The sequence below is a fragment of the Vanellus vanellus genome (genome assembly GCF_965231255.1).
Source record: "Vanellus vanellus genome assembly, chromosome: 1".
NCBI lineage: Eukaryota > Metazoa > Chordata > Aves > Charadriiformes > Charadriidae > Vanellus > Vanellus vanellus.
The window spans coordinates 23,688,448-23,712,385 of record NC_138905.1 but is presented as its reverse complement, the minus strand read 5'-3'; the positions used below and the strand labels follow the sequence as shown (position 1 = coordinate 23,712,385).

At 37.3% G+C, this 23,938-nt stretch overlaps 1 protein-coding gene across 1 annotated transcript in view; it reads right to left on the bottom strand.

The window, feature by feature from the left end:
- GRM8 (glutamate metabotropic receptor 8) overlaps positions 1-23,938 on the bottom strand; it is a gene marked incomplete at both ends in the record, with an annotated part of 347,563 nt that overhangs the window by 132,362 nt on the left and 191,263 nt on the right. The window contains one exon of the mRNA XM_082479348.1: positions 1,469-1,669. Within this exon, the coding sequence (XP_082335474.1) occupies positions 1,469-1,669 (201 nt within the window). The remainder of the gene's footprint in view (positions 1-1,468; positions 1,670-23,938) is intronic.

Genomic DNA, 23,938 nt, shown 5'->3' with positions numbered 1-23,938 from the left:
TTTTTCATCTCCCCTTGTTGCAATACTTTGAATCAGCCAGAGAAATCATGACAGGCATTGATGAAATACATCAATCTAGGGAGAGAAAGGTTTCATATAAAATGTACAGCTTATCTTTTTATGTTAAACTTTCATGCTCACCAAATGAAAATAGATCACATTCTTTGTGCTTTAACAACACAGACCCAGAAGAATATCCACTAGAAATGTAGATAATTATCACTGCAAACCTTACAATATGCTGCCTACCTTTGTCGTCATAACAACATTTCCCATTTGCCAGCAACATATTTTGCTCCAGGTTTTCTTTAAAATCACTAAAGAATCATTTAAACACCTTCTATCTTTATGTTCTGCAGACAGGGATTCCCTTTTCATGAAAATTGCGAAGGAAGAAAAAAGTTCTAGAAGAGGAAAAAAACTGTGAATTCCAGCCAGTGTTCATATCAACCAAATGGTCTGGTATATTACCTAAAGCAAAAAAAGCTAAATTCAAAATGACCTTGTGCTTTTTTCAAAAAGGCTGGCAGCTGAGGTCATTGGAATAAATTGTGATAGACAGTTCTTCTCTCTTCATAGTTAGAAGGCATATCTAGTACATGAATTACCACCAAGTAAGGAAAAAATCAACCAAAACACAGCAAAGAAAATTGTACCATTCCTTTGTAGAATAATGCCATAGTTTGCAATAATTATGACTATAATGAAATAATATAGGTTTTCAGCAACTTTATTTCACCATCAAGTATGTTCTACCCTTTTCAATTCTACATACATAAATAATTCCTGTTCTTTATTGGCCTCTCCTGTTAACAGCATAAGCATCTGTAACTCCATTTCCCCAGCAGGCAGATCCCAGCTGCACAGAATATTATGTACTGTTGTTTAAAAATATATATTGTAGTTGTGTTAAAGCTCACTAAATCACCGAGTCAAAAACAATGAAATGGAAAAGAAGCTGGAACGGCTAGTGAGTGTTTTAATTGAGATTTGAATATGCAAATTGAAAGCAAACTCCTCACTATTCATTTCTGTAAGGAAATTGTTAACAGTCATTTCAGAAGGCAAGTTTCAAAAGGGTGGGTTTTTTTCAATTCATTCTCTGCAAACACATAAGCAACCTCTGTCAAAGGATTCTAATCTGTCAATAGGACTGCACGAGTCCTCAACTTGTTTCTATAATAGCAGCTTTTCACCGGAATTTTTTGATCGACAGATTCTTATTTTTAACATCTGCCTCTTTTGGGAGCAGCTTAATGTTAAGATGAAAAATACACTTGGGGTTTCAAAGCAGGTGGAAAAACTCACAGTTCTGAGTTCTAAAGCAGTTCTCTCTAAACGAGAACTGCTTCTAATCCTGTTTTCACTGTGCCTTAAAGTATCCTATATAAAGAAGAAAACACATCTTGTCACTTCTGAAACATTTAAAGAAGAAAAAGGCAGGGAAAAAAGAGTACGTGTAACTTACCGTTAAAATTTACTGCCCGTATATAGCTAAGTAGTTCTTTACCATCAATTGTGCTCATCCTTGGGCATAGACCGATATATCCAGGACAGAGATCTTTATGCATGTTGTGTAGCGCATAAGCCATGGAATATACTGCATCGATTACAAACTGAACTTTTCCTTCTTGCTCATAGGCCGAATCTCTTGCAATTCTTTCTAAGCCTACGGAAGAAAGAGAGAGAGAGTCAGTTTACTTCTACTTGTGTGTGTGTGTGTGTGTCTGTGTACGTGCATGAGTATTTGTGTGCAAAAATTCACAGTAGAACACAAATAATTACGGTCAGGTTGATAGGTAAAGTTGGGACTCATCTATCCATCACCTAAATAAACAAGACAAGGAAAAATACGGCCATCTGGTTTTGCTTCTAATCATTGTACATTGTGCCAGGTATATAAACAGTATGTTGAGTTCTGGGCTGGCAGAGAGGACGGAATATTTCATTACAAGAAAAAGAAATATAGATATATGTATTTCTACAACCCAGTAGAAAAAATCTCTTTCCAACTTATTGACTTTCATTCAACAGCTGTTTATTGTTATTTATAGGACACTTCTACAGCAGTCTGCCATTCTGTTTTAGATAAATTTAAGGCTACCTTGATTTTTATCCCTGTCTATTGTTTGATAAACATTATTTAAACATGTCAGGGAAAAAAAGCTGAATGCTTGCCAAGTGATGTGGCCATCTGTCTCCATACTGAAAAGTGCTTATTCTGAGACTTTTTTTCCGTATTTACTAGTGAATTATGCTTCACATTGAGAACCTTGTACTGTCTGCTATTTCCTACAGGGACATTTTTCCTTCAGAGGGAATACAGAGCAAATCAATACATTATGAAATTTTGATTCTGCAGGAATTGCCCACATTAATCATCTATGTCCAAATCCAAAGAACTCTTTATATTCATAGGTGATAGTACTAAGTGGAAAAGTTAAAAAATAAAGTTTGGGAAAATTATATTTTAAGTAGGCAACCAACATGAAATCCCACGTCCTGTATGGGAATTCAGCCACTGATTTCAAAGGCTCAAAATCTTAATTACAAGGGGAAAGAGGGCTCTGCAGATCTTGGCATGAAATCTGCCCCGCTGAAATCTACAGTCAAGTTCCCGTTGACTCAGTGAACACAAGATTGAATACTGAGGTTATCTACCAGATTAAGAACTCATTCGGTTTTCCATTCACATTATTTAAGACCATGTAGAAACGAAACCAAAAGTTTATGCACCATTTTTTTTTATTCTAACATTATACATCTTATTTTTTACGTTTCTTTCTTATCTCTAAACATGGGCTTTATCAGTTCTAGATATCAGTTTTGTTGTTCCCAAGGTATTAAAAGTGCTTTTTTTATGCCTGAAGATATAGTGTGTGAAAGATCTTTCTTTAGACAAAGTCTGCTAGCCCATATGAAATGAAAAAAAAGCCAGGGAGTCTACTCAGAGGCCTTTCTTCTATTTGCCTGCTGCACTTCAGTGCCACCATCTCACATTACAACGATAACATATGAACAACTTTGTAATCTGACAGTCAGTAGTGTTTTGTGCTTTAAACAACCCTGAGCACTGGGAGCGATAGCCTTGAAAATTCATTATGTGCTTTTATTTCTCCTCAGGGATTAGTTCCATAATAAAAAATCATTACCTCTTGAAAAGGTACTGACCAATTGGAGAGGTAACCATATAACTCATCTTTGTGATCTGTTATAAGTAACTTCATAGACACTTTTCAAGATTATCTGATGATTGGCAAATAATTAGTAAATACCATGACTCTACTGCAAATAAACAAACAGAAAAACTTTCCCTTGCACGTGCTGAACATTACACAATTAGTTGCAATGCATTGCCCAGACATAAAAGAAGATATGAAGGATGGAAGACGAAGCTTAATTAGATTGCAACTTTATTAACTTATTTAATTTGGGAACTGGCTTCCAACAGTAAGTGACGGGTAGAGCTCATGATCTCCACCTTAATTGTTCCTGCCTTGTTAAGGGCTGCCAGACAAGAAGTGAAGGACAGGGTTTACAGAACTCCTGCAGGCACACAGCAGTCAACAACCTGTATGTGCTCCCCAGAGTTTCCACATCCTCTAAGCAGGATGGTCAGGACAGGAGGAGTTTGAAGGAGATATATCCGCTTTAATTGCCAAGCTAAATGTAATTCCCCTGACATAGCAGACGGATGGATGTGTACATTGAAGGGCGGGGGTTTGGTGAAAGACAGAGGGAGATCATTTTCTCTAATAAATGCTAAATCACAAAACACTAAAAGTTGCAAACACTTTAGCAAGTACCTTGTACCAAGTGGTACAGATTTTAAAAAGGAGAAAAAAATCAGTATTATACTCCCCTATGTTATACTGTATTTATCGTCTATGTTATCCCTCATGTATCCCCTATGTTATACTGTATGTAGGATTTGCATAAATTTCCTCCACAGTATAACATTTTACCTTTACTCTTCAAAGATATGTGACTGTAAACTAATTTATCATTTAAATTACAGAGAAAAAAAAAGAATTTATTGGGACTAAATATGTTTTGGTACATACAAAGGGGTGAGGAACATCACAGAATTATCAGGTTTAAACTTGTCAAACCCAGAAGGCAATAGATAAGAAGAGTCTCTGTGCTTTGCATAACTAAAAAAACGCAACAAATTGGATTATGTGCTCTTTCTTTTGAGGTTTCTCTTCATCTTCTCTTTCTAGAATTCCAAACATCTAAAACAATAATATATAAAGATGACAAGAACTCATCAACTTAAATTACATTACATTGCCCTAAATAAATGTTAATATATAACAGTAAAATGATGCATATTGTCTAAGCCATAAATATATTCAGCTCCTACAGAGATAATATTACATGTTTGGAAGACATTATAATAATTTTTCTTCAGATTTGTATATCAAGTAATAAAGAGTTTCATTTATAGCTTGACTCTCGGCTCTACGAGGCATGTTTCTACACACACTGGTGACTTGAAAGAATATAACAATTTGTATCTCATAATAGAAATGTTTTAATGCTTTCTTAACGATCACTTCAATTTCTCATCCTACAGTCTTACCGCTGGAAAAATTGCTTAGGCTGTGTCTTTATCAAAAACATTGAGAAGGTGTTCCCAACTCTTGAACTTGGGCACTTGATACCCCCATGGTCTGACTGTGTGTCAAGAACTGAGACGAGAACTGGGCTCACACCATCCCGCCTTATTCTGATCTCCAAACAAAGGAAAGCCAGGGAAATGTGCCATGGTGCTCTCCAGCAGGTCTTCCAATCCAGCTGTTGAGAAGAGCAAGCTTGCAGGGAATTTCAGCAAGATGTCAAGACTTTCCCCAACCAATGGAGAAATTACATAGACACATATACTAAAGTTGTCATCTTGGGCTAGAGAAGAGCTAGGAGAGGTGTAACACTAGCCCAGGAAAAGCGTCAGCTGTTCCTGGCTCCTTCTATTTGAAATCTCTCTTGGGAACCCTTGAGTGAGCCACAGGAATGATCCTATAAGAGCCTGTACAGGTGAAAGAGTTGCTACAGCTACTCTTGCACTTCCTGAGCACGAGGGACAAGCTGGACTGCTGCAGGAGGTATTGCCTCCGTACCTTTTAATCATTTAGCCCTTTTTTGCTGTAGTTCCATAACAGCAGGAAGGTGAGAGGTGGATTAGGGGCATAAGGGGATGTGGCTGGGGCTACTAGTCTGGGAGGGGAAGGCAAAGCAGGTGACATTGTCAATTCCCTAGGTATGAACTGGGAATCAAGAGCTTTCAGGGAACATAATCAAGAGAAATTAGTCCTTTACAACAATAAATTAAACTTTATTTTAATTAAAAACTTAATAACAGCATACAGTAAGCAAATAAAGATTAATGTAATATTGCTAAGATAATGAATTCATACATGGGTGATGATACCACCTGTGGGATACAAACAACTATCTTAAACAATCAAAACTTTAGTTGCTGATCTCACTAACAGGGGACTAATATGCCAGATGATAAATGTTGTATAATTCATCCAAGTTTTAGAAACCATGTTCTTAATGATGATCTTAAAGCGCATGTAGAGGTAACGTCTGTGCACATATAAGTCCATGCCAATAAGAAAACTTCAGACCAGAGTTCCTAGTTATTATTCTCTTAGGAATATAAAAAAATCTAAATGAGGCAAATGGATATACCTGTTTTGTAACTTGTGATACAGTGAAAAAATATTAAGTGCCCTGTTTCTGGAAATCGCCAGTTCACATAATGTCTAAGCAATCCCATTCCTCCTGTCTGACAACTCTTTCTGTTTCCATTTCATATTATTGAAAGCAATTTATGTAAAAGTGCAGCCTACATTATCTCTTATGATTATGTCTATAGTTTCAAGAATCCATCACGTATATCTCATTAAAATCTTAACTTATGCTACTTGAAGACCAGAGGCTGAAGTCGAGGAGCTTGTATACAACAGCTGGCTAGAACTTCAGATTGGAACAACTATAGGTTTCCATTTATACTATCTTAAGCCACTTATTTCTTTGTTTGCTATTGCTTGATTTATGTATCTTACTCTCATGGTTGGTAATTTTGGTGAAAATCAGTATTTATCAGGAAAAAAAAAAAAAAAGCTTAAAAACAACACGCAAGGCTTGCTCATCTTGTCCTTCAGTTGGGGAACAGCAATGTGAACAGTTGGCATCGCAGTAGCAGAAGTCCTACTGTAGGAGGGCCAGGAATCTCCTAACTGTGGATTTGTCACTGGCATGGAAAGATCCCTTTCCGAGAGCTTATATCCCTCCCGCCTTTCCACATTCCCATCCACTCTTCTGTCACCCTGTCTCCTCTCTCATGTGCTGAGCGACAAATCAGCTCTTTTATGGACCGTGTGCTAAATAAGGAGAGAAATCTTTTAGGGCTAATGGTGGGAGGACTCCCACCCCAATGGAAGAGGGGGGGAGGGGGAATAGGGGAGAAAAATTGCAATAAAAATCACTGTGAAAAGGGTAACAGGCAAACTGGTTAATCATTAACAGCATTTATTCTACTTGCTTCCCTTTACCTGCCTTTGTTATATATGCTTGTGCATAATTGCTGCTTAAAGACAATTGCTGCTTTTGACAAGTCTGGATCTTGGATAGCTAGTAACATTTTTTCAGTTCACAGTTACAACTCACATTTTTTCCTCGCCACTAAATTACTTACCCCCATTACTTGGCTCACAGAACAGTTTTACTTAAGCTGCCCTTGGAAGCAAACGAAATCAAAGATAAATATTATTGCGTTGAAATCAATCTGTCTGTGCATGACAATCACAATCACAAGTAAATCACAATAATTTGCAAGCAGGCTCCCACTACTCTTCAGCTCAGGCATGATAGTCCTCTATTTGTCAGAATTGGTTAGAACTTCCCGTCTTTGCAGCCACATTTTTTTCCTCAGAAAGTTGGCAACGGTAACTGTAAGTCATTTCAGCAGTCTCAGCAGGAAGCACCAGGAGCATATGTTGCTCCCATTGAAGCCTTCCTGATTATTCAGCTATTTTCCTCACACATTATAGAGTTTGCTCTCTCTGAACAAATAAGGCAGTAGAGATCATCATCTTCTGTTACTCAAACTTAAGGGGATGATATACTTTTATGGAGGGGGAGCTGAGTTTTCTAATATCTGCATGGTAACTGTGATGCTTGTTTTGTGCATGAGTTAGTTTGCAGAGAGCATCGCAAAACCTGCGGCTCCACTGTAATAGTATAGTGTCAGTTTAAGAAGCAATTCAGAGAGGAAGTTAAGGATTATATCAATTTTCTCAGCCATTCCAAAAAGAAAATTGAGAATGTAGAAGCAATGATAGTGAAATGAAGCAGTTTGACTGTCTGCTCCTCGCCAGCAACTGACAGGTGTGGTTTTGTGGTTTAATGAACTGCCACCTGATGTAATTTTTCTGGGGTTATGCCTCTTTATGCCAACACACAAAAAAGAAAAAAAAAAAGAAAAAAAAAGAAAAAACCAAGACAGCAAGTCCAATTAGCGAACGCCTGAGAAAGAAACAGTTTTTCAATTCCTAGAATAATGTGGAGATTTTAAAATACTTCCTACCCAGAACTGGGCTGAAACCCCACATTTTTAAAACATTTCTCAAGCAGAAAATAGCAAGAACATTTCACGTAAGTGGATATGTTTCAACAATTTTCACTTTAACATCACCATAAATGAGAAACTAGCTTTTTTGTTTGTCTGGTCCTTTAAATGTAGTACCGTAAAAATTCTATCCTTGCCTACAACCATTTTTCATTGGAAATACTATAACATTTTTCCTGACCTTCACAGTAAATCGGAAATTTGTTTCAGCAAAACACTCCTAACAAATGCACAATAGTGTATATCAAAGGGGAATTAAACAATTATTCTTGTCATATTGGGGTTTTTTGTTCCTACTACTATATGTGACATTTACTAGAGCGTTTTCTCTTAGGAAAACAAACTGAAGTTGCATTGTTAACAGAAGATTCTTTTTTTTTCCTCAAATCTGTGCTTTGAGAGAGTCCCTAAAAACAGTTTGAATGTTGTTATCGGAGTGAAAAACTTTCCCTTTTCTAGTTAATGCCTTCACATTGCTTAATTATATCTCCTTAAAACAGTGTATAGAGTTGGAGAACACAGGCATTCAGAACTCTCAAACGTTTAAAACCTGAGTCTATTACGTCTAACACCAGCGGTATTGTGTAAAACACCATCTTGCTGAGCCAAGATTTGCTCTGCCGTATATGTTAGGCTAAACAGTAATGACTGCATTCAAATAATGAGGAGGCACGGTTGGGTATGGTTTCTGCCAACCAAACTAAGAACCGCACCATGCAATTAAAAGGAAAGGTATATAAAAAATACAGCGGGAGAAGCAATATTTCTTTCAGGTACATCCCTAGCTAGTATCAATAGAATTGCCCATGCAGGAAGATATTACTTAGTGTGGACAAAACTTGAAGCTGGGTATAATGTTTTAAAAATTTATATGTACTTGTTATCAACGGATTGCAGCTTTGAAACTGCAGGTAGAGCATTACCAATGTTACTGCCAGAAGATTCTTGCCCTGCAAAAATGGTGCCCTGGCAGAGATCACTTTCTAGCTACAAATTATCTGCCAACCTGAGAGCACATACCCACTCCAGAAATACCTGCAGAAAAAAAAGGAAGACAGCGTAGAAGTTTAAATAAAAGGGAGAGACTATTGCATGACTAAGCAAAGATCCACAGCAATTAATAAATCTGACATCACAATAGGTTTTGTTAGATTTTCTCCAGGTTTTATGCCAGAGACCAAACCACAGTCAAATTTTGCAACGCTTTCTTTATAATACATTTCACGCATTTTGCAGATTTCCTAAATATTTACATAGTCATCTAAATATCACTCAAGTCCCTTCCTGCTTCTTCTGGTTTTGTTTTCAAAACTACACTGAACTCAAAGATTCCTATCTCAGTTTTGTTTGTCATACTTCTGCAAATTTTGTACCATATATCATTTAGAAGTGTTAATGTACAACTGCCTCTTTAATTTCTCTATATTTCTAATTTTAGTATGTATTAAAGCAATACAGTTGATTTGATTCTATCTTACCATGGTATTGAGCTTTTTTAAGACTCTAATTATATCTATTCTGTTTTACTTAATAAACATCTAATGCAGAAGTAAGTTCAATTTCTATATTTTTCAGATTTAAGATTTTGTTTTACATATATCAGTATATAGTAACAAACAAAATTCATTTTCAAATGTAAACCCATGAGTTTTAGCATTAATTACTATTTCTTAAATTCTATGAAAATAGGGAGTTTCAGACTCTAAAGTTGTCAGTTTGGTTTGTGAATAAGGAATGTTATTTTACTGATTTTTGACCAACTCAAAATGGTACAGAAAAAAAAAAATGTTTCAATTATGTTATAAAAGGAGGTGTGTTTGTCATAATTAAACCATGTCAAAAGTTTTATTAGAGCTTTCTGAACAAAATAATATGAAGATAAAGGAGATCACTTGCTTATTCTCTGCAAACACAGAGATCTAAGGACTACTTGATCAAAGACATTTTAAATGTTGTTTGAACTTTAACTCTCAAAGTCAGGTCAACCTTTTTGACTCTACCTTGAATTTCTGTACCCACAAATATAAATATTTTCATTAAATGCAGCTAAAAGAACGCAGTAACGTGGAACCATTTGTCATTCTCCATCCTACTTCAACTTCCGTAAAGTCTATGAAAATTTGCCACAGCTGTGTACCCTGTCCATTTCATAACTGGGACCCAAAGACATGCTCAGGAATTCAGTCCTGCACCCTGGTAGCCAAGCACACTCCTTTAGGTATGCACAATAAGCAAGACTACAAAATCTGGAGAAATCCCACATTTCTTTATCTCGCAGAATAGTGTCAGTATACAGGTGAGTGTTAGCATGAATAGACAATCAAATATTTTGCTGAATTTCTCAAGTTTAAAACAAATCCAAAAAAGGGACACCTTTTCAGATCTAGAGGTGAGTATATTGACAGAACCTACATCTTCTAACACAGATTACCCATGGGAATCTTCTAACTATGGGAAGAAATTGCTAGCGTACTAGTCCAGGCATATAGGTGGAAATAACTGATATCACTGTAAAACCCCACAGGCTGCAAGCACTTCTAATGCAGACTTCAGTGTATAACTACAAAGCCTATAGCAATGGCTATGAGCAAGAGAAAAGATTCAGTACAAGCAACTGAATTTATTCATTGTCTGTTAGCCATCTCCAAGGGCCTTCAGTGCATAGCAACAGTATGTATAAAGATCCTTTCCTCTGTTTGTTGACCGTGAGAGCTTTTGAGTTTCAGGTTCAGACAAGAAGCTCTTGGGACTTTTGTCCTCAGGAGTATTATTTTTAGTTACAAACTTGATTGAGATCCTGCTTAAGAAAGGGCATTCTTGCAATTGGAAAGCATTCCAAGCATATCATTTTCTTAAGTATTTGTGGCCACTACTTGGTATGAGTCTATTTGCAGACTAAAGAGTTAAGTTACAGTGAGACTTCACCAAAAACATTGCAGCGTCTGTACTAGTCGTATTAACGTGTACCGACCAGAGGTTTAAGCATTTTCCATTAGTTTGATGAGAAGCTCCACAAAAGCAGATTAATATAGGCTGCTAAGAGTTCATAGTCAGCTATTTATCAAAGAAAAGTATCACTTTGAGATGTTATTCATCACCTATAGATACTTGCTACTAATCCTTCTGTAGGAATTTAAGGCCTCTTCAGCTGAGCCGATGGAAAGAGCTTTACGTAGGAGCCCCTGCTCTGATATTGGAGAGCTGGGCTGAATCGGCTGCTCCTGCATCAAATGAGGACCGTGTGTGATGGATGTCTGTTCCAGCTTAGCTTGAAGTCTGCAAGCTAAGGGGCAGCAACATCCCATCAGGGCCATTTCTGCAATGAATATTTGATAGCTTGTTTATGCGGAGAATTTAAATATAGATTTGGAGTGTACTGTGAATTCCCACTCAGACTAAGCGTTTTAACGTCGTGATTTTACATCAAGTATTGAATAACTTTGGTTGCTCCTGAAAGGGAGCTTTCACCAGCTTGCAGTATTTCCTTGCAGTTAGCCGCTTAGGCACGATGCATCTCGTGAAACTTTAGTGATCCAACAGTTAATTTTCTAACTTCACAAAAGCTTTATTTGTTTTCAACGAGAACTCACTCACCCTCTCTGAAAATAAACTTTAAGAAAATGGGTTAAAGTGCCCTCCAGAACTGACTTTCTTGTGTGACTAGCTTAGACTACATAGTTAACTACCAGAGAACTAGAATTCTGCAAGATGAATCCCAACTGAAAAAAAAAAAAGGATGAGTCTTTTGCTAATCTTGAATTTAAATGAAAAAAATAGACTTTTGTCAAGCCTTGGATAAACTCACCGTGGTGTCCAGCATCTCCATTGAAGAACGGTTTCTCCTCCACTGTTTAACTTCTCTGTCCCCATGTACTCCGCTCACTCCCGGGTCTCCCTTAACCCAAGACCTGACATTCCCTCGGCCACCAGCCCCCTTATCCCACCCCTCCTGCTCATCCTTGGTGGCCTGTATTATTTTCCTTTGCTTACTCTGTCATCATCACAGTGCTCTTCAATCACATTTTGCTGCCAGTCTGTGTGAATTCTTTGCAATCCTCAGATGAAGCCTATTGATAATATAAAACAGTCTCTCACATACTATCTTCTGTTTAGTCAGGTGCTATGGGGATAGAGCCACAGCTGCAGCAGAACAAAAATTCAGTTGTTAGGTTTTCTTACAGTTGTCGCAAGGACTGACTACAGCTATGACAATATATGTCATATTTGGATTAATTCACAGGGCTGCATGTTTACTGCTAAGGAGAAAATTATGCAAAAAGATTTCAAGGCAAATGCAATGAAACCCGGTGTAAAATTAAAATAAATGTAATCATAAATCTTAAAACAATTTAACTGTGAGTTCCTACTGCGTTTGTATTCACAGTATCAAACTTCCAAGAGGAAAATTTTGGAGCTGGACAGGATAGAAGTACTCATGACAGAGTTCACATGTGGAAATAGAGTGGTTTTTTTCAGGAAGGAACAGTGGGAGGTTTTTTTCAACTGCAACCAAAAAGGAAGGGAAAGAAAGAATGCTTTTCACGGCAAAGGGACAACTACCAAGTTAAGCATATAAAAGATCGAATAGTAACTTTTTACAATATTAAAAGCTGAAGAAAATGTTGCATTAACTTTTCTGTTTGCCCTATCCACTCTCTCTTCCTGCTGTGTCCCATTTTAATGATTCCATCACACTGCAAGAAGTAGGACATGACGAGGAAAAGAAATAGCTGATTTCACTTAGTGTAACCAGTAGGAAAAAATTATACAGTATCATAGAAAATTAAATACTATTTTTTGTTTCCATTTCTCATTTTTATGTAAGACGAAAGGCAATCTTTTGATAGTCAGAATGGAAAACATGGGTTCAAGAGCTTTGAATTTCTATAGGTTATAATTTTATTATGTATAAGTCAAAGTAAACCTATGTGATTTTCTGGAGATGGTGAAATATCACTATATTCTACAAGCTGTGTAGACAACAGCTGAAACAAGGTTTTCAACAGGTGAAAATCTGTAATTTCCCCACTACTCTAATTAAAGGTGTTTCTTCAGGACCTGATAAAAATAAGAGCATCATAAATAAGAACTAAGCAGCTACTTAATGGACTGCTTGATGCCATGAACAGGACATGGACGATTGGCTTCTGGAAGGGGATTTCAGTCTAAAACAGGAAGACAGTTTACCCACAAACACTACTCTTCCGACAACCTAGAAGATAGCTAGTTCTTTAATCACAAACTAATTAGAACTGATTGGCTTCATTGTTAAATTAGGGACATTAAGGGGGTTTGCTCCTTTAGCGGGTTTGCTCCTTTAGCAGGTTTGCTGCACACGCTCCATTGGCAGCACTCTTACAGCTGCACATACCCCATCCTCACTCAGGCCAGACAGTGACAATCACAGTCTTGAAGAAAAGTCCCCTCATTGATGGTGCCATCCCTTTCAGACGCAGAGAATCGATTTGCTCTACTTGCTCCCTCTGCATAAATCAGGACAATTATCTACAAAGAGTGAAGGGAAGAGGAGGATGAGACTTGTCTGGAGATGGTATTTTGGAGGTGGGGGGTAGAAGATATGCTGTCAGGGCTTCTGCAGCACGTTTGAGAATTATCTTGGCTGAGACATGCGAAATTAGACAGTGCTGAGCAAGGTGCTCGTGACTAAGCAACAAACAACACCCAGAGAAGTATAAAGGTCCCTACAGTACAATTTAGGCGTCTAATATTAAAAAGTAGTCAAAAACTTCCTTAACTGCATAAAGACCTTTAAATCTCAAAACTTTACCAAAGTATCTGAAGTTCTGCTATTTCACACAGCTATTTCACAGAGCCATCTTGAGGATTTGAGGGCCTTTCCCCTCTGCCAAGGGCCATCTAGAATTCATAGTACAAACAAGTTTAATTTCTCGCAGGGGATGAATCCAACAAATACATCTGAGTACATCAAATTTACAGCGAGTTTAGCACAAAATATAGACATCTGATACTCATCTTTTCCTTAAAATTCTTCGTGATTAAGCACTTTCTCAGGAATCAAATCTCTCCTTTAGGTGCTGGTACACTAGTAATAATAACATAATAAATATGCAAAGTACTGTTAAAGCACAGGCTTTCTCTTTATAGGAGGTACTCACATTGTCATATTTTACATATGTATTCCAGCAAAGCCCCTAGCATGAATTGTTATGAGCACAGTGAGGCTTCAGACTTGCAATTCACTGTACAATCTTATAACAGCATTCTGAGCCTGAAGTTTTGTTTTCATCAGTGGTTTCTACTGGCAATATGTACCTCAAAAAAGCAAATCTTTAGTAGCTTGTAAAATTGAGACAGTGAGCACCTGCTTGGTTGTTCTCATGCACTCTGAAATCAAATGAAAAAGGACGTGACTTTTTAGGTATACTGAATATTGCATTGAAAGAAAAGACCACCTGTGATAAGCGTTATACCATCACAAGACTATTATAGTAACCTAAGGCTGGTCAAAAGTCATTTTTCCCCTAATCTTGAACAAAATTGAAACGCTCCCATCTACTTTCTTACAACACATCTTACAATTATAGATACACTTTTGGAGAAATCAAAACTCCTCTGCAGAATGCCACAATCCTATGCACTTCATGTTCCAATTTACCAAGTGCAGTTTGATCTCGTTTTACCACGGTTGTTTCATTTCTCCTTATTCTTATAACTTGTATCATAACCTTTAGCGTACAGACTGATGGGAAAAGCCTCAAAATCGTTTAAGTGTTTCACCAGTACATTAGATGTGTAAATGTGTTTTGAGCCTCTTTATATAAAAAATATATTAGTAAACTGGAGCAACTTCAGCATAGAGCCACCAAGACGTTCAGGAGGCTGGAGCACATGCCCTGTGAGAAAAGCCTAAGGGAGATGGGTTTGTTCAGCCTTGAGAAGAAATGGCTTTGGGGTCAAGTCCTCAAACAGCAAACCCCAATGCCTACATGGAGATGGAGCCAGGCTTTTCACAATGGTGTATGATGCAAGGACAGGACATAATGTCCATAATTTGAAACAAGAGGTTTAGACTGGTAAAAGGTTTTTTCCAGTGAGGATGCTCAGGCAGCAGAACAGTCTGCCCAGAGAAGATATGCAGTCTCTCTCCATCCTTGGAGGTTTTCAAAATATGACTGGCTAAAGTCCTGAGTCACCCGGGTCCAACCTCAAACTGTTTTGAGTGGGAGGTTTGACTAGAGGCCTCCTGAGGTCCCTTCCAACCTGAGATATCCTGTGATCCAATATTCACACGCCACTGATGTCTTGGTCAATGCTACTGAACAATCTCAAGTGCCTATGTACATATGCATATGTACAGGTGCATGTACTCATGAAGGTGAGCATGTGGAAATCCACAACAGTCTGGATTGAGGGAGCTCTGGAGGCATCCCACGTGAAAGATTACCCTCCTCTCACCTTGCCTTCAGACCCAAAAGGCAGGTTTGTATAACAACGGTTCTGACAATGGGGCCTTTGGTTGATTTCTCCCTCAGTCCTTAGGTGATTAAGAACAGTTCAAGGCAAACAGAAAGCCAGGTGAATTTGCATGAAAAATATTACTAGATTTGACCTCATCATGTAAGATATCTGAATCTTTAAGGACATGTTACAGGGACAGGGGTACAATATATTTAGCCCTACCAGGTTGGATGTTTTTTATTGCGACTACTGTATCACTTATTGCAAGAATTGTATAACTAAGACTTTTTCACTCATTCCCATGAGGCTGGAATTCTGTGACAGTGGGAGGAAAAAAAAAAGTTTACTGATGGAAAGTGGTGGGAAGAACCTTTTTTAAATATGGTTCAAACATTTTAATCAGTAGAGAGCTCACTCACTGTGACCTCAGTGGATACCAAATTTTCAAAAAACAGAAAGAAAAGCCAAAATGTACTTTGGTAAGATCATTTTTAAGCCAGCCTAATGAATGGGCAAGTGGCCCATTTCATGACTGACAGCTTTTGGAGCTCCTGGCAGTGACCTCTTCTCCTGATCTAGATCAGCTCAGTTCCAACGGAAGTCAATTGAGTAAGGGTGATTTACAGCCCCTCCAATTTTGTCTCAAAATCTGGTGTAATATGAGAATGCCAGAGGGGTAGGGACAAGAATTTTATTTTTTAAGACAAATTGCACTATTTTCTGTTACAGTAGACTGATTGCTTCCTTACAGTAGACTGATTCTAATGTTCTCTATTTTAATTTAATCGAAGAGAGGGCACCTGAAGGGATAGAAATTCCAACACAACCTAGATCATGTAGCACAGGGAAGCTGTGGTCAGCCTTTCATTTTAATATTCTCCAGTCTCATGGGTACATGCGCTTAGTTACACTAAGTTAATTAGTTAGCAACATATAATAGCTGACATATAATTCACAAGATGACCATCATTGTAAACAATGTAAACAATATTTTGTAACTTATGTTTCCCAAAAGCTACGTTAAAGCCTAAAATAGATCTGATAAAATTTAGAAAGTTAGGAGTGAAACACAGTAAAACAGTAATTACTATTCAGGATGGAGAATAACAGAGATTTTTTTTTTCTAGCTGTAATCAGTGTGTAATTATGGCCCCACAAACAAGGCAACACATAAACAGTTAGAAACTAGTGCCTTGCTCTATGATATAAATTTGCAGTCTCTTCAGGCTTTTTATCTTCATTGCCCTTATGGACAATTGGAAATCTGTATTTTTTAGGCTCCAGCTCTCTTCATCAGTAGCACCATCCAGAGGTACACTCTAACGCTCTGGAGAAGCCAATTTACTAAAAAAAGCACCATGGAGAATGACAAATAGGAACATTTGTTTATTTATTTTAAATAAGGCAAAGCATGAGGACAAAGTGATTCTGTTTTGTGCATGAGAAAATTCAACAGCAAAGCAAAAATAAAAGATTTTTTTCACAAAATGAAATAATAAACATACATGACAGCTTCTTAACATGAAAAAAGGCAGTCAGTTACCTTCTGTTATGATTTCAACCTCCTAATGTCTTGAAGTCGAGAAAGCCTCCCCAAAGAGGGACAGGAACTTTATCAGAAGGTCCCTCAGATTAAATGAACATTTTCAGAATTCTGTTTTCTCCATTGATTTATACATATTCATTTCGTTTGGACACTGAAGGAAACAAGTGAAATCTTACTGAAATCCAAGTGATCCACATTGATAAGTGGAAGATTTGGCCAATAACAGTTGTGGAAAGAGGTGATAACCGAGAGATTATTTGCTTCTTTCGTTGAATAAACCTATACATTTGTTGTTATTAATTATCTTTATTATTCAATGTAAAAATAAAAGCAAACAAAATGTATTCTACATAAAGAGTATTAAAACTGGAAATTTTGGTGATTGTTTAAAAAGGATGCAGTTGGCTTTATTACACATTTTTCCACAGCTGTAAAAAATCCTTTACTTAGAAATGTAAAGATATAAAGATACAAATGGCACTATCGTCTGTGGTAGACTGATTCCTCCTCAAAAGTGATCTCAAAAGATGAAAATTAAATGTACGTGATAGATACATACACACTGAGTGAATCACATATACTGAATTATTTGTTTACTTTCTTCTCTTTTTCTTTCTTGAGAGGATATTAAAGCCTCAGAGTCTGTGACCAATACCTTTACTATGTATTTTTTGGTGGGAATTATTTTATAAAACAGATTTTCCCATAATAAATCTCTCACAAAGCAATGAAGCAGCTTTGCATAGGGAGTAATGGCGGAACCTGTCCTGTATTTGTTTTACATTATTTGTCCTAGAGCTTTCTGGAAATAATTCTTAACATGTTATTTGACCATAAGAAGTGAACGTATAGCTAGTTGTGATAAGAACCGTGATAAGAATTGTCAGTAAGGAAGGGTCAGTTCATTCTCAAAATACATGCCTGCCAGCATGACATGGAAAATTTATGTGAGTGTCAGGCTGTGCATAAACTATATAATTACCATTACAAAATGACTAAACAGGTCTGGCAGTGCACTGAAGAAGTGGGTTGCAGTTAATCAGCGCAATCTAGGAGACCCGACAGTCATGATTGAATGCTTGCTACATTTGAAGAAAAATCTTTGAATAGCTGTGCTAGGATCTGTGACACGCTGGCGTGAAAGGCTACTTCAAGACTGCAGAGCCAAGAGAAACCAAAATACTCTTGCCAACTGTGTAGGCAAAAATGAATTTGTGCTGCCCCAGGATGGGTCACTTTTGCCACAGAAGTCAAAAAGAGAAAGTCAGAAATCTTGTAGAGCTCTGAAACGCTGTGCTTGCCCTTAACAATGTCACGAAAGATGAAAAGAATGGGAATAGCATTTGCCATAACCACAAGTGACTTCACCCCTTTGTCAGCTGAAGCCACTGTTTCTTGTAACTCTTGGGGGAGCTGGCAGCAACCAGCTTGGCTCTCCAGGCTGCTGGATGGGGGAAACACGGCAAAGTCTCCAAAAACCTGATTTTGCCTAGGTCAAATTTGGTCCTATATTCCCCTTGCTTCATTTAGACAGTTTTCAGATGGAAATGCACAACATCGTTTAATGAAGGCAGCTAAATAGGAACAATGGGAGCACTGTGGTTTAAATCCTTCTATTTAAAATACACTCCCACTACGATCTGGAATAACTGCAAGTGAACCTGTAAAATTGGTCTGGTTTCAGTGAAACAAAAACAAAGATCTTACAAAGTGTTACACAAAATGAGTATATCACCAGGACTTGTACTTAGGTAAAAGTCTCCCTGAGTGATACCAATAAATATACCTTGCTAATACTTTTTCAAGATTTGACATCCAAATTTGTTTTCTGAACAACCAGTTTGCCCGCAACACGCCAGAAAAGGAGAGCTATGGCTGAGGAGGTCTTCTTTGAAACACAGACTTGATGTATAGACAAGAGCTGACAAAAAGATCAATGACACTTCTTAATAGTCCCATCAGTCCACTCACACTCCTATTAGTACATAACTATTTTAGTGTGTTCATTGACATCACTTCTGCCTTCATGGGACTGAGATAAGGCTAATTTTTATATCCCGGCCAGAGTTCTCAATTGCTAACTCAAAAGTAATTCCATTTATCAGTAGATGGACCTGACGGTCCTGATGTCACCAGAATATTGGTAGCATTTAATTTCTACACCACTCAGAATTGCCTTTGGCAAAACCACACACATGATGAATAAAATAAATGACAAGATTCACCTCTTTTTTTAAGACTCAACAGCTAATAGCTGCTGCTGATACAACACAATATGTAGGAGAGGGAGTACAATGAGAGCTGGTTTTTTTGGTTTTTTGTTTTTTTTTTTTTAATTCTAGTGTCTCTCTTAGTAGAATTAAAGCATCTTACTATTTTATTTCTCTTCATTCTAGACTCATCTTAAAGAAAAACTGTAGTCTTCCTTTAAGGAGCTTAACCTTTTATTCTTTTATGTAAAATTTTGTTCCAATTTAAAACAACAGATTCATCCCTGCGTACAACCATAATAACAAAAGCTACTGTGGATATCATTATTTGCACTGATAATAATATAAATTGTAAATTTGTTGTGTATTGTCCCACTGGTGCTAGGAAAGCAGCACATTAAGCAAAGTTACCATTTCTGCGATTAGGAGACCCAAACACTTCAGCAGGGAAGAGTTTCAGAACATCCCTCTGCCCTACTGCTGTTTAACTGCGTTAAGTTCATAGGCAAACGCTGTTTTGATTTGAGCCCTTATAATTCATCAGAGCACAGACTCTCAAAAGAGAAAGTCTGTTTAGTCTATCTCTACCATCATAATGACAGGAGAAACACAAAATAGCCTGTGGCTCTGGGTGAGTTAATTATCTACATTTTTTTTCCTAGGACACTGTCTTGAAGTACTAACGCATTAACCTTGCAGACTGTTCTCTCAGACCTTCTGCACAGCATGAGATTACCACTAGTCTCAACTGGTTAGTGTCAAGTTCCCTGCTCTCCAGGGTTACTCAGGTCACTCCTCGTTGCCTGGAAGATTAATTTCCCTCATAGGGGCAGGGTAAGTTTAAGCGTACAAACACTTGAATTAAGTGATATTAAGTGAACATATTCTGAATAGAGAAAAACAAATTTACTGTTTGCCCTGATGAAACTGAAACACTATTAGCAAAGAAGATCTTTTCCCGAGAACATTTATTCATACCTATTCTGAAAGTATATCCAAAATATCTATTTTAATGAAAAGGACTAGGACTCTCCAACAATACACTTTGGTTTGCCAATACCATAAATGTCATAAAGTTTCATTTATATATAAAAACAATATATTTATGTTTATATAGGATACAAGGAGTGAATCTTCATCCACTGTAAGTCACCTGTATTCATGATTTCCTTGCAATCCATTATATAACTATCCTTCTTGTAGGATAATGATTCACCAAGCTGTATCAAATGCAAATGCAGTAAATATTCAGCAGAAAATTTTAAGTACGATACAAAGATTAAAAAAACTAAACATATAACTAGCTAGCTCTGACTAGATGTTTTCATTTGAGCTTTTATTTTCTACTGTTCACTGACTTTGTACAATGGAAATAGATTAAACAGATTTACATTTTGGTTCTTGGCGTAAACACTACACTATTGAAAGAAATATTGATTCATTTAACTGTTTGGAAGTGCTGCCATGTGGCTTCACTGGAAACAGCACATTTTTGTTATTCTTTCAATTCTGAAGGATTGCTTGGGTTTGCCTTTTAGCAGATATTTGCTGATAATACCCTTGTTAATTAAATCATGATAACTGTAGTTAATTAGATTGTAACTTTTGTATGACAGATATAACGTATTACTATTATAAAAGGAGTATCTTTTCTGAGCAGGACCGAGAGAGCTTGCATTCAGCTTCATTTCAGATTCTTCACCTTTCTGAATCTAAGAGCCTGTTTCTTGATACCAATGTGGAAATCATTGATAACTGACAAGCGTGTGAGCCAAAAGACTTTTAGATCACTATACAGTCTACAGAATACTGTCCTTCATCTGAAGCAATCATCTTTGAAGAAAAATTTCTGCAAGACATCTGACCTTAAGACTCAAAAGAAAAAAGTGATAAACTACCAAAAGATATGGGATGTGGTTTACATCGTGCCCTAATAAAGATATCTTTGCAAATTTTAGAGATTTTTCTTCCAAGCTCTGACAGCACATATCTGTCATACAGTTTCTGGGAAATACAAGAAAAGTAGTATCACCTTTCAGTAAAATTCAAGTTTTTCAAGTTACCCAGTGAAATGTCTGGTTATGAATAGCCTCATAAGGCCAAATAATCTTATAAGGCTGGCTGAAAATTTGATCCCAAAGTAGTCTAGTTTTGGAATGAGCCAAAACTGATCTTTACTAGGAAGAATTGGTGAAAATCAAATTATGCAAGTCACAGTCATGTCTAAGTACTGTATGGCATCTACAGTGACTCAAAATAAACTCTGTCAAGATCACAGCCAAGCTAGTATAGTTGTTCTGTAATTATTTAGGTAACATAGCTGGAAATCCTACAGAAACACAGAAGATACACAATACAGTTCTCACTAACCATTTGCGTCAGGTAATCACTGTGTGCAATAGAATTACCAGCATTTAAGAAGCATTCTAATAGAATTATTTACTTCCCAAGATGCTTATATTATTGCTTTAGGTGAGTTTCTTCTCATTTTTGTTAAGACATTTCACAGCTCTCAGCATACAGTTTAATGCTGCTTCCAGGAGGAGACCAATTCAATTATGTCCTTTTAGTTTTAGGCAGCATTCACACACAAAACTAGAGTTTCAAAGCAGGAGATGGATTTAATTTATTTGAAATCACTTAAAAACCCTTCATTTTTTTAACTGATAGTTGAAAGTTCTCAAAAGGCTTTCTTTAAGGAAAATCATATTTATCTGAGGTTTTCCTTAAATAACCCAATGATCAGTGCTGATTAGAAATTTCATCTGAAGGAATGAGTTCAACACTTAAGACTTAGCCTGGACTTTTCCTGTCTACAAGGCATATTGTTAGGATCGTTAATTTCTCTCGATAGGATTCCAGGCTCAGATGATGATTTCAGTTGCACACATTTTCAATCTAAAATAGTATTACAGTAGATTTCTTCCGGCACAGTTGGCCACATTTATATTAGTAAATGAAACGGGGCTGGGTTTCTAACCTAAGCATTAGTGTGCAGTCATCCGTACGAGTAAGTTCGTAGCCTGGGCTAATAATGCCTGGTCCTGAGGGGTACCATACCCGGTTGGGATGCAGCCACCCTCTTTTGGGAGGGTAAGAAAGTTAAGCCGTATCAATGTAAGTCACATCACAGCACCATCTTGACCTGTTGCCAGTTTGGTTTATCTGTTCATAACTGCTGCTGTCAGGACCTGCCCAGCTTTCCCCTGGTCCCCCTTATCCCACCCCAGGGACCCAGAAGCCCCATTTTGGCTGAGCCCCCAGCCCCAGCAACGCCTCAGAGGTGCCTGGCCCGCATTTAGTGACTGCACTTCTAGGGTCGACCTGAAAGAGGACACCTGTGTGTGACCATCACTGGCTGGCTGGGACCTGCTGCTGCAACCCCCTGGTTCTGCTCACGCTGCTCGGGGGCTGCTTCCCAGCAGCTGAACACAGACATGTCCCTAGCAGTTTTCTGAAGGAAAAAAAAAAAACAACAAACAAACCACCCACGAAACAATTCTCATCTACAGGTGACATAGAAAGAAAAGAAAGAAAAAGTTACCTTCCTGACATTTGTTTTACACCTTCTAAACAGCTCTTCAGTAGAAATTGACTTTCAGGAACTGACCAGTGATATGATCTCCCATCTTAAGTCTGCCTGTTCTGAAATATTTAACTAAAGTACATTTCAGAAAGCATGACTGTATCAGTACTAGAATCCTTGACTTTAGTTGATTTACTAGCTGTACTTTAGCTAGCCTTTGTATGACACATTCCTCCTCTAACTTCAGTAAAATAAACAGCAAGCTCAGCCATTGACATGCCTTATTGTCAATAAGCTGTTCAATCAGCAGGTAGTTCAACTATTATTGAATTATTGCTGAAATGTCTTCAGCTTTAATTCCTATGAGTCCTTTGATGATATTTTGGGAAATATTATTTCTCTAGTCCATAAAGATAAAAAGAAAGGTGAAAAGTTCCTCTTAGAGAAATTTCTAATTATTAAGTGATAAGAGTAGCATTAATAAAATATATTGACAGGACTGTCATCTTTCACTCAGTTCTAAAGTAAAATTTTTCACTCATTAAAACCCAAGAAGTGCCCTATTAGAGCCTCTAAGTCAACCTATTGGTCATAAAATAAGCTGAGTTTAAAAATAATGAGCTACTGATGTAGGATTAATGCTTGATTATCTTTGTGAAGTTGATAATAGTGACTATTACACAGACTTGCCAGAATTAATGGGCCATACAGAAGTGACACAGAAAGGACAGCCATTGCTAAATTATTTTTATTAGAACTTCTTTTTTTGATGGTGGAGTGTCATGTGAAGCATGCTATGCTTCACTTTCTCCTGAGATTTGGAAAATATGACTGTCAAAAACAAAGTGTCATGGTTCTTTCTCATTTATACCACAGTTAGCTTGTTTTGTCTTTTTTAATGTAGCACATATTTGGGCGATTGTGATGGATACAGGGAAGCAGGATTTGGAATTAAGAGATAAAAACTGAAGTAAAAATGCAAACTGTACACAGCAGTACAAATTTCTCTGTATTTCCTTTTGAATTGATAGTGAATCAAAGTTACAACATAAATAAACTGTGTTTGTTTTTTTAAGACCAGAATGAGCCAAAAATGTATGATATATGTCAATGATACAGGATTAAGTGTATCCACTCTATCCAATCAGAAGACATACACAGGCTGTTCTTCAGGTGTGAGTGCTTTAAATTCACCCACCTTCATTCAACATGCATATAACACTTATTGTTGGTTTTGATTCATCTCAAGTTCACAGTCCAGAGACGACACTTAAGAAAAGTAATCATACCCTCCCTGTTTCATTGCCTCGTTAGACTTAAAGGTAATGTGAAAAAGCAGTGAAGTGAAGACCAAAAAAAAACGGAGTATTCTGAATTACAGTTGCAGCAGTCACCATCAACCCTCCATGGTATCTGACATACCCTCAGAATACCCCACGTCCCTCCCTCAGTAACAAATGCCTTTCAAATTTAGTGGTCTAGATTCATAGAATCATAGAATCATAGGGTTGGAAGGGACCTCTGGAGCAATCATCTAGTCCAACCCTCCTGCCAGAGCAGGGCCACCTTAGAGCAGG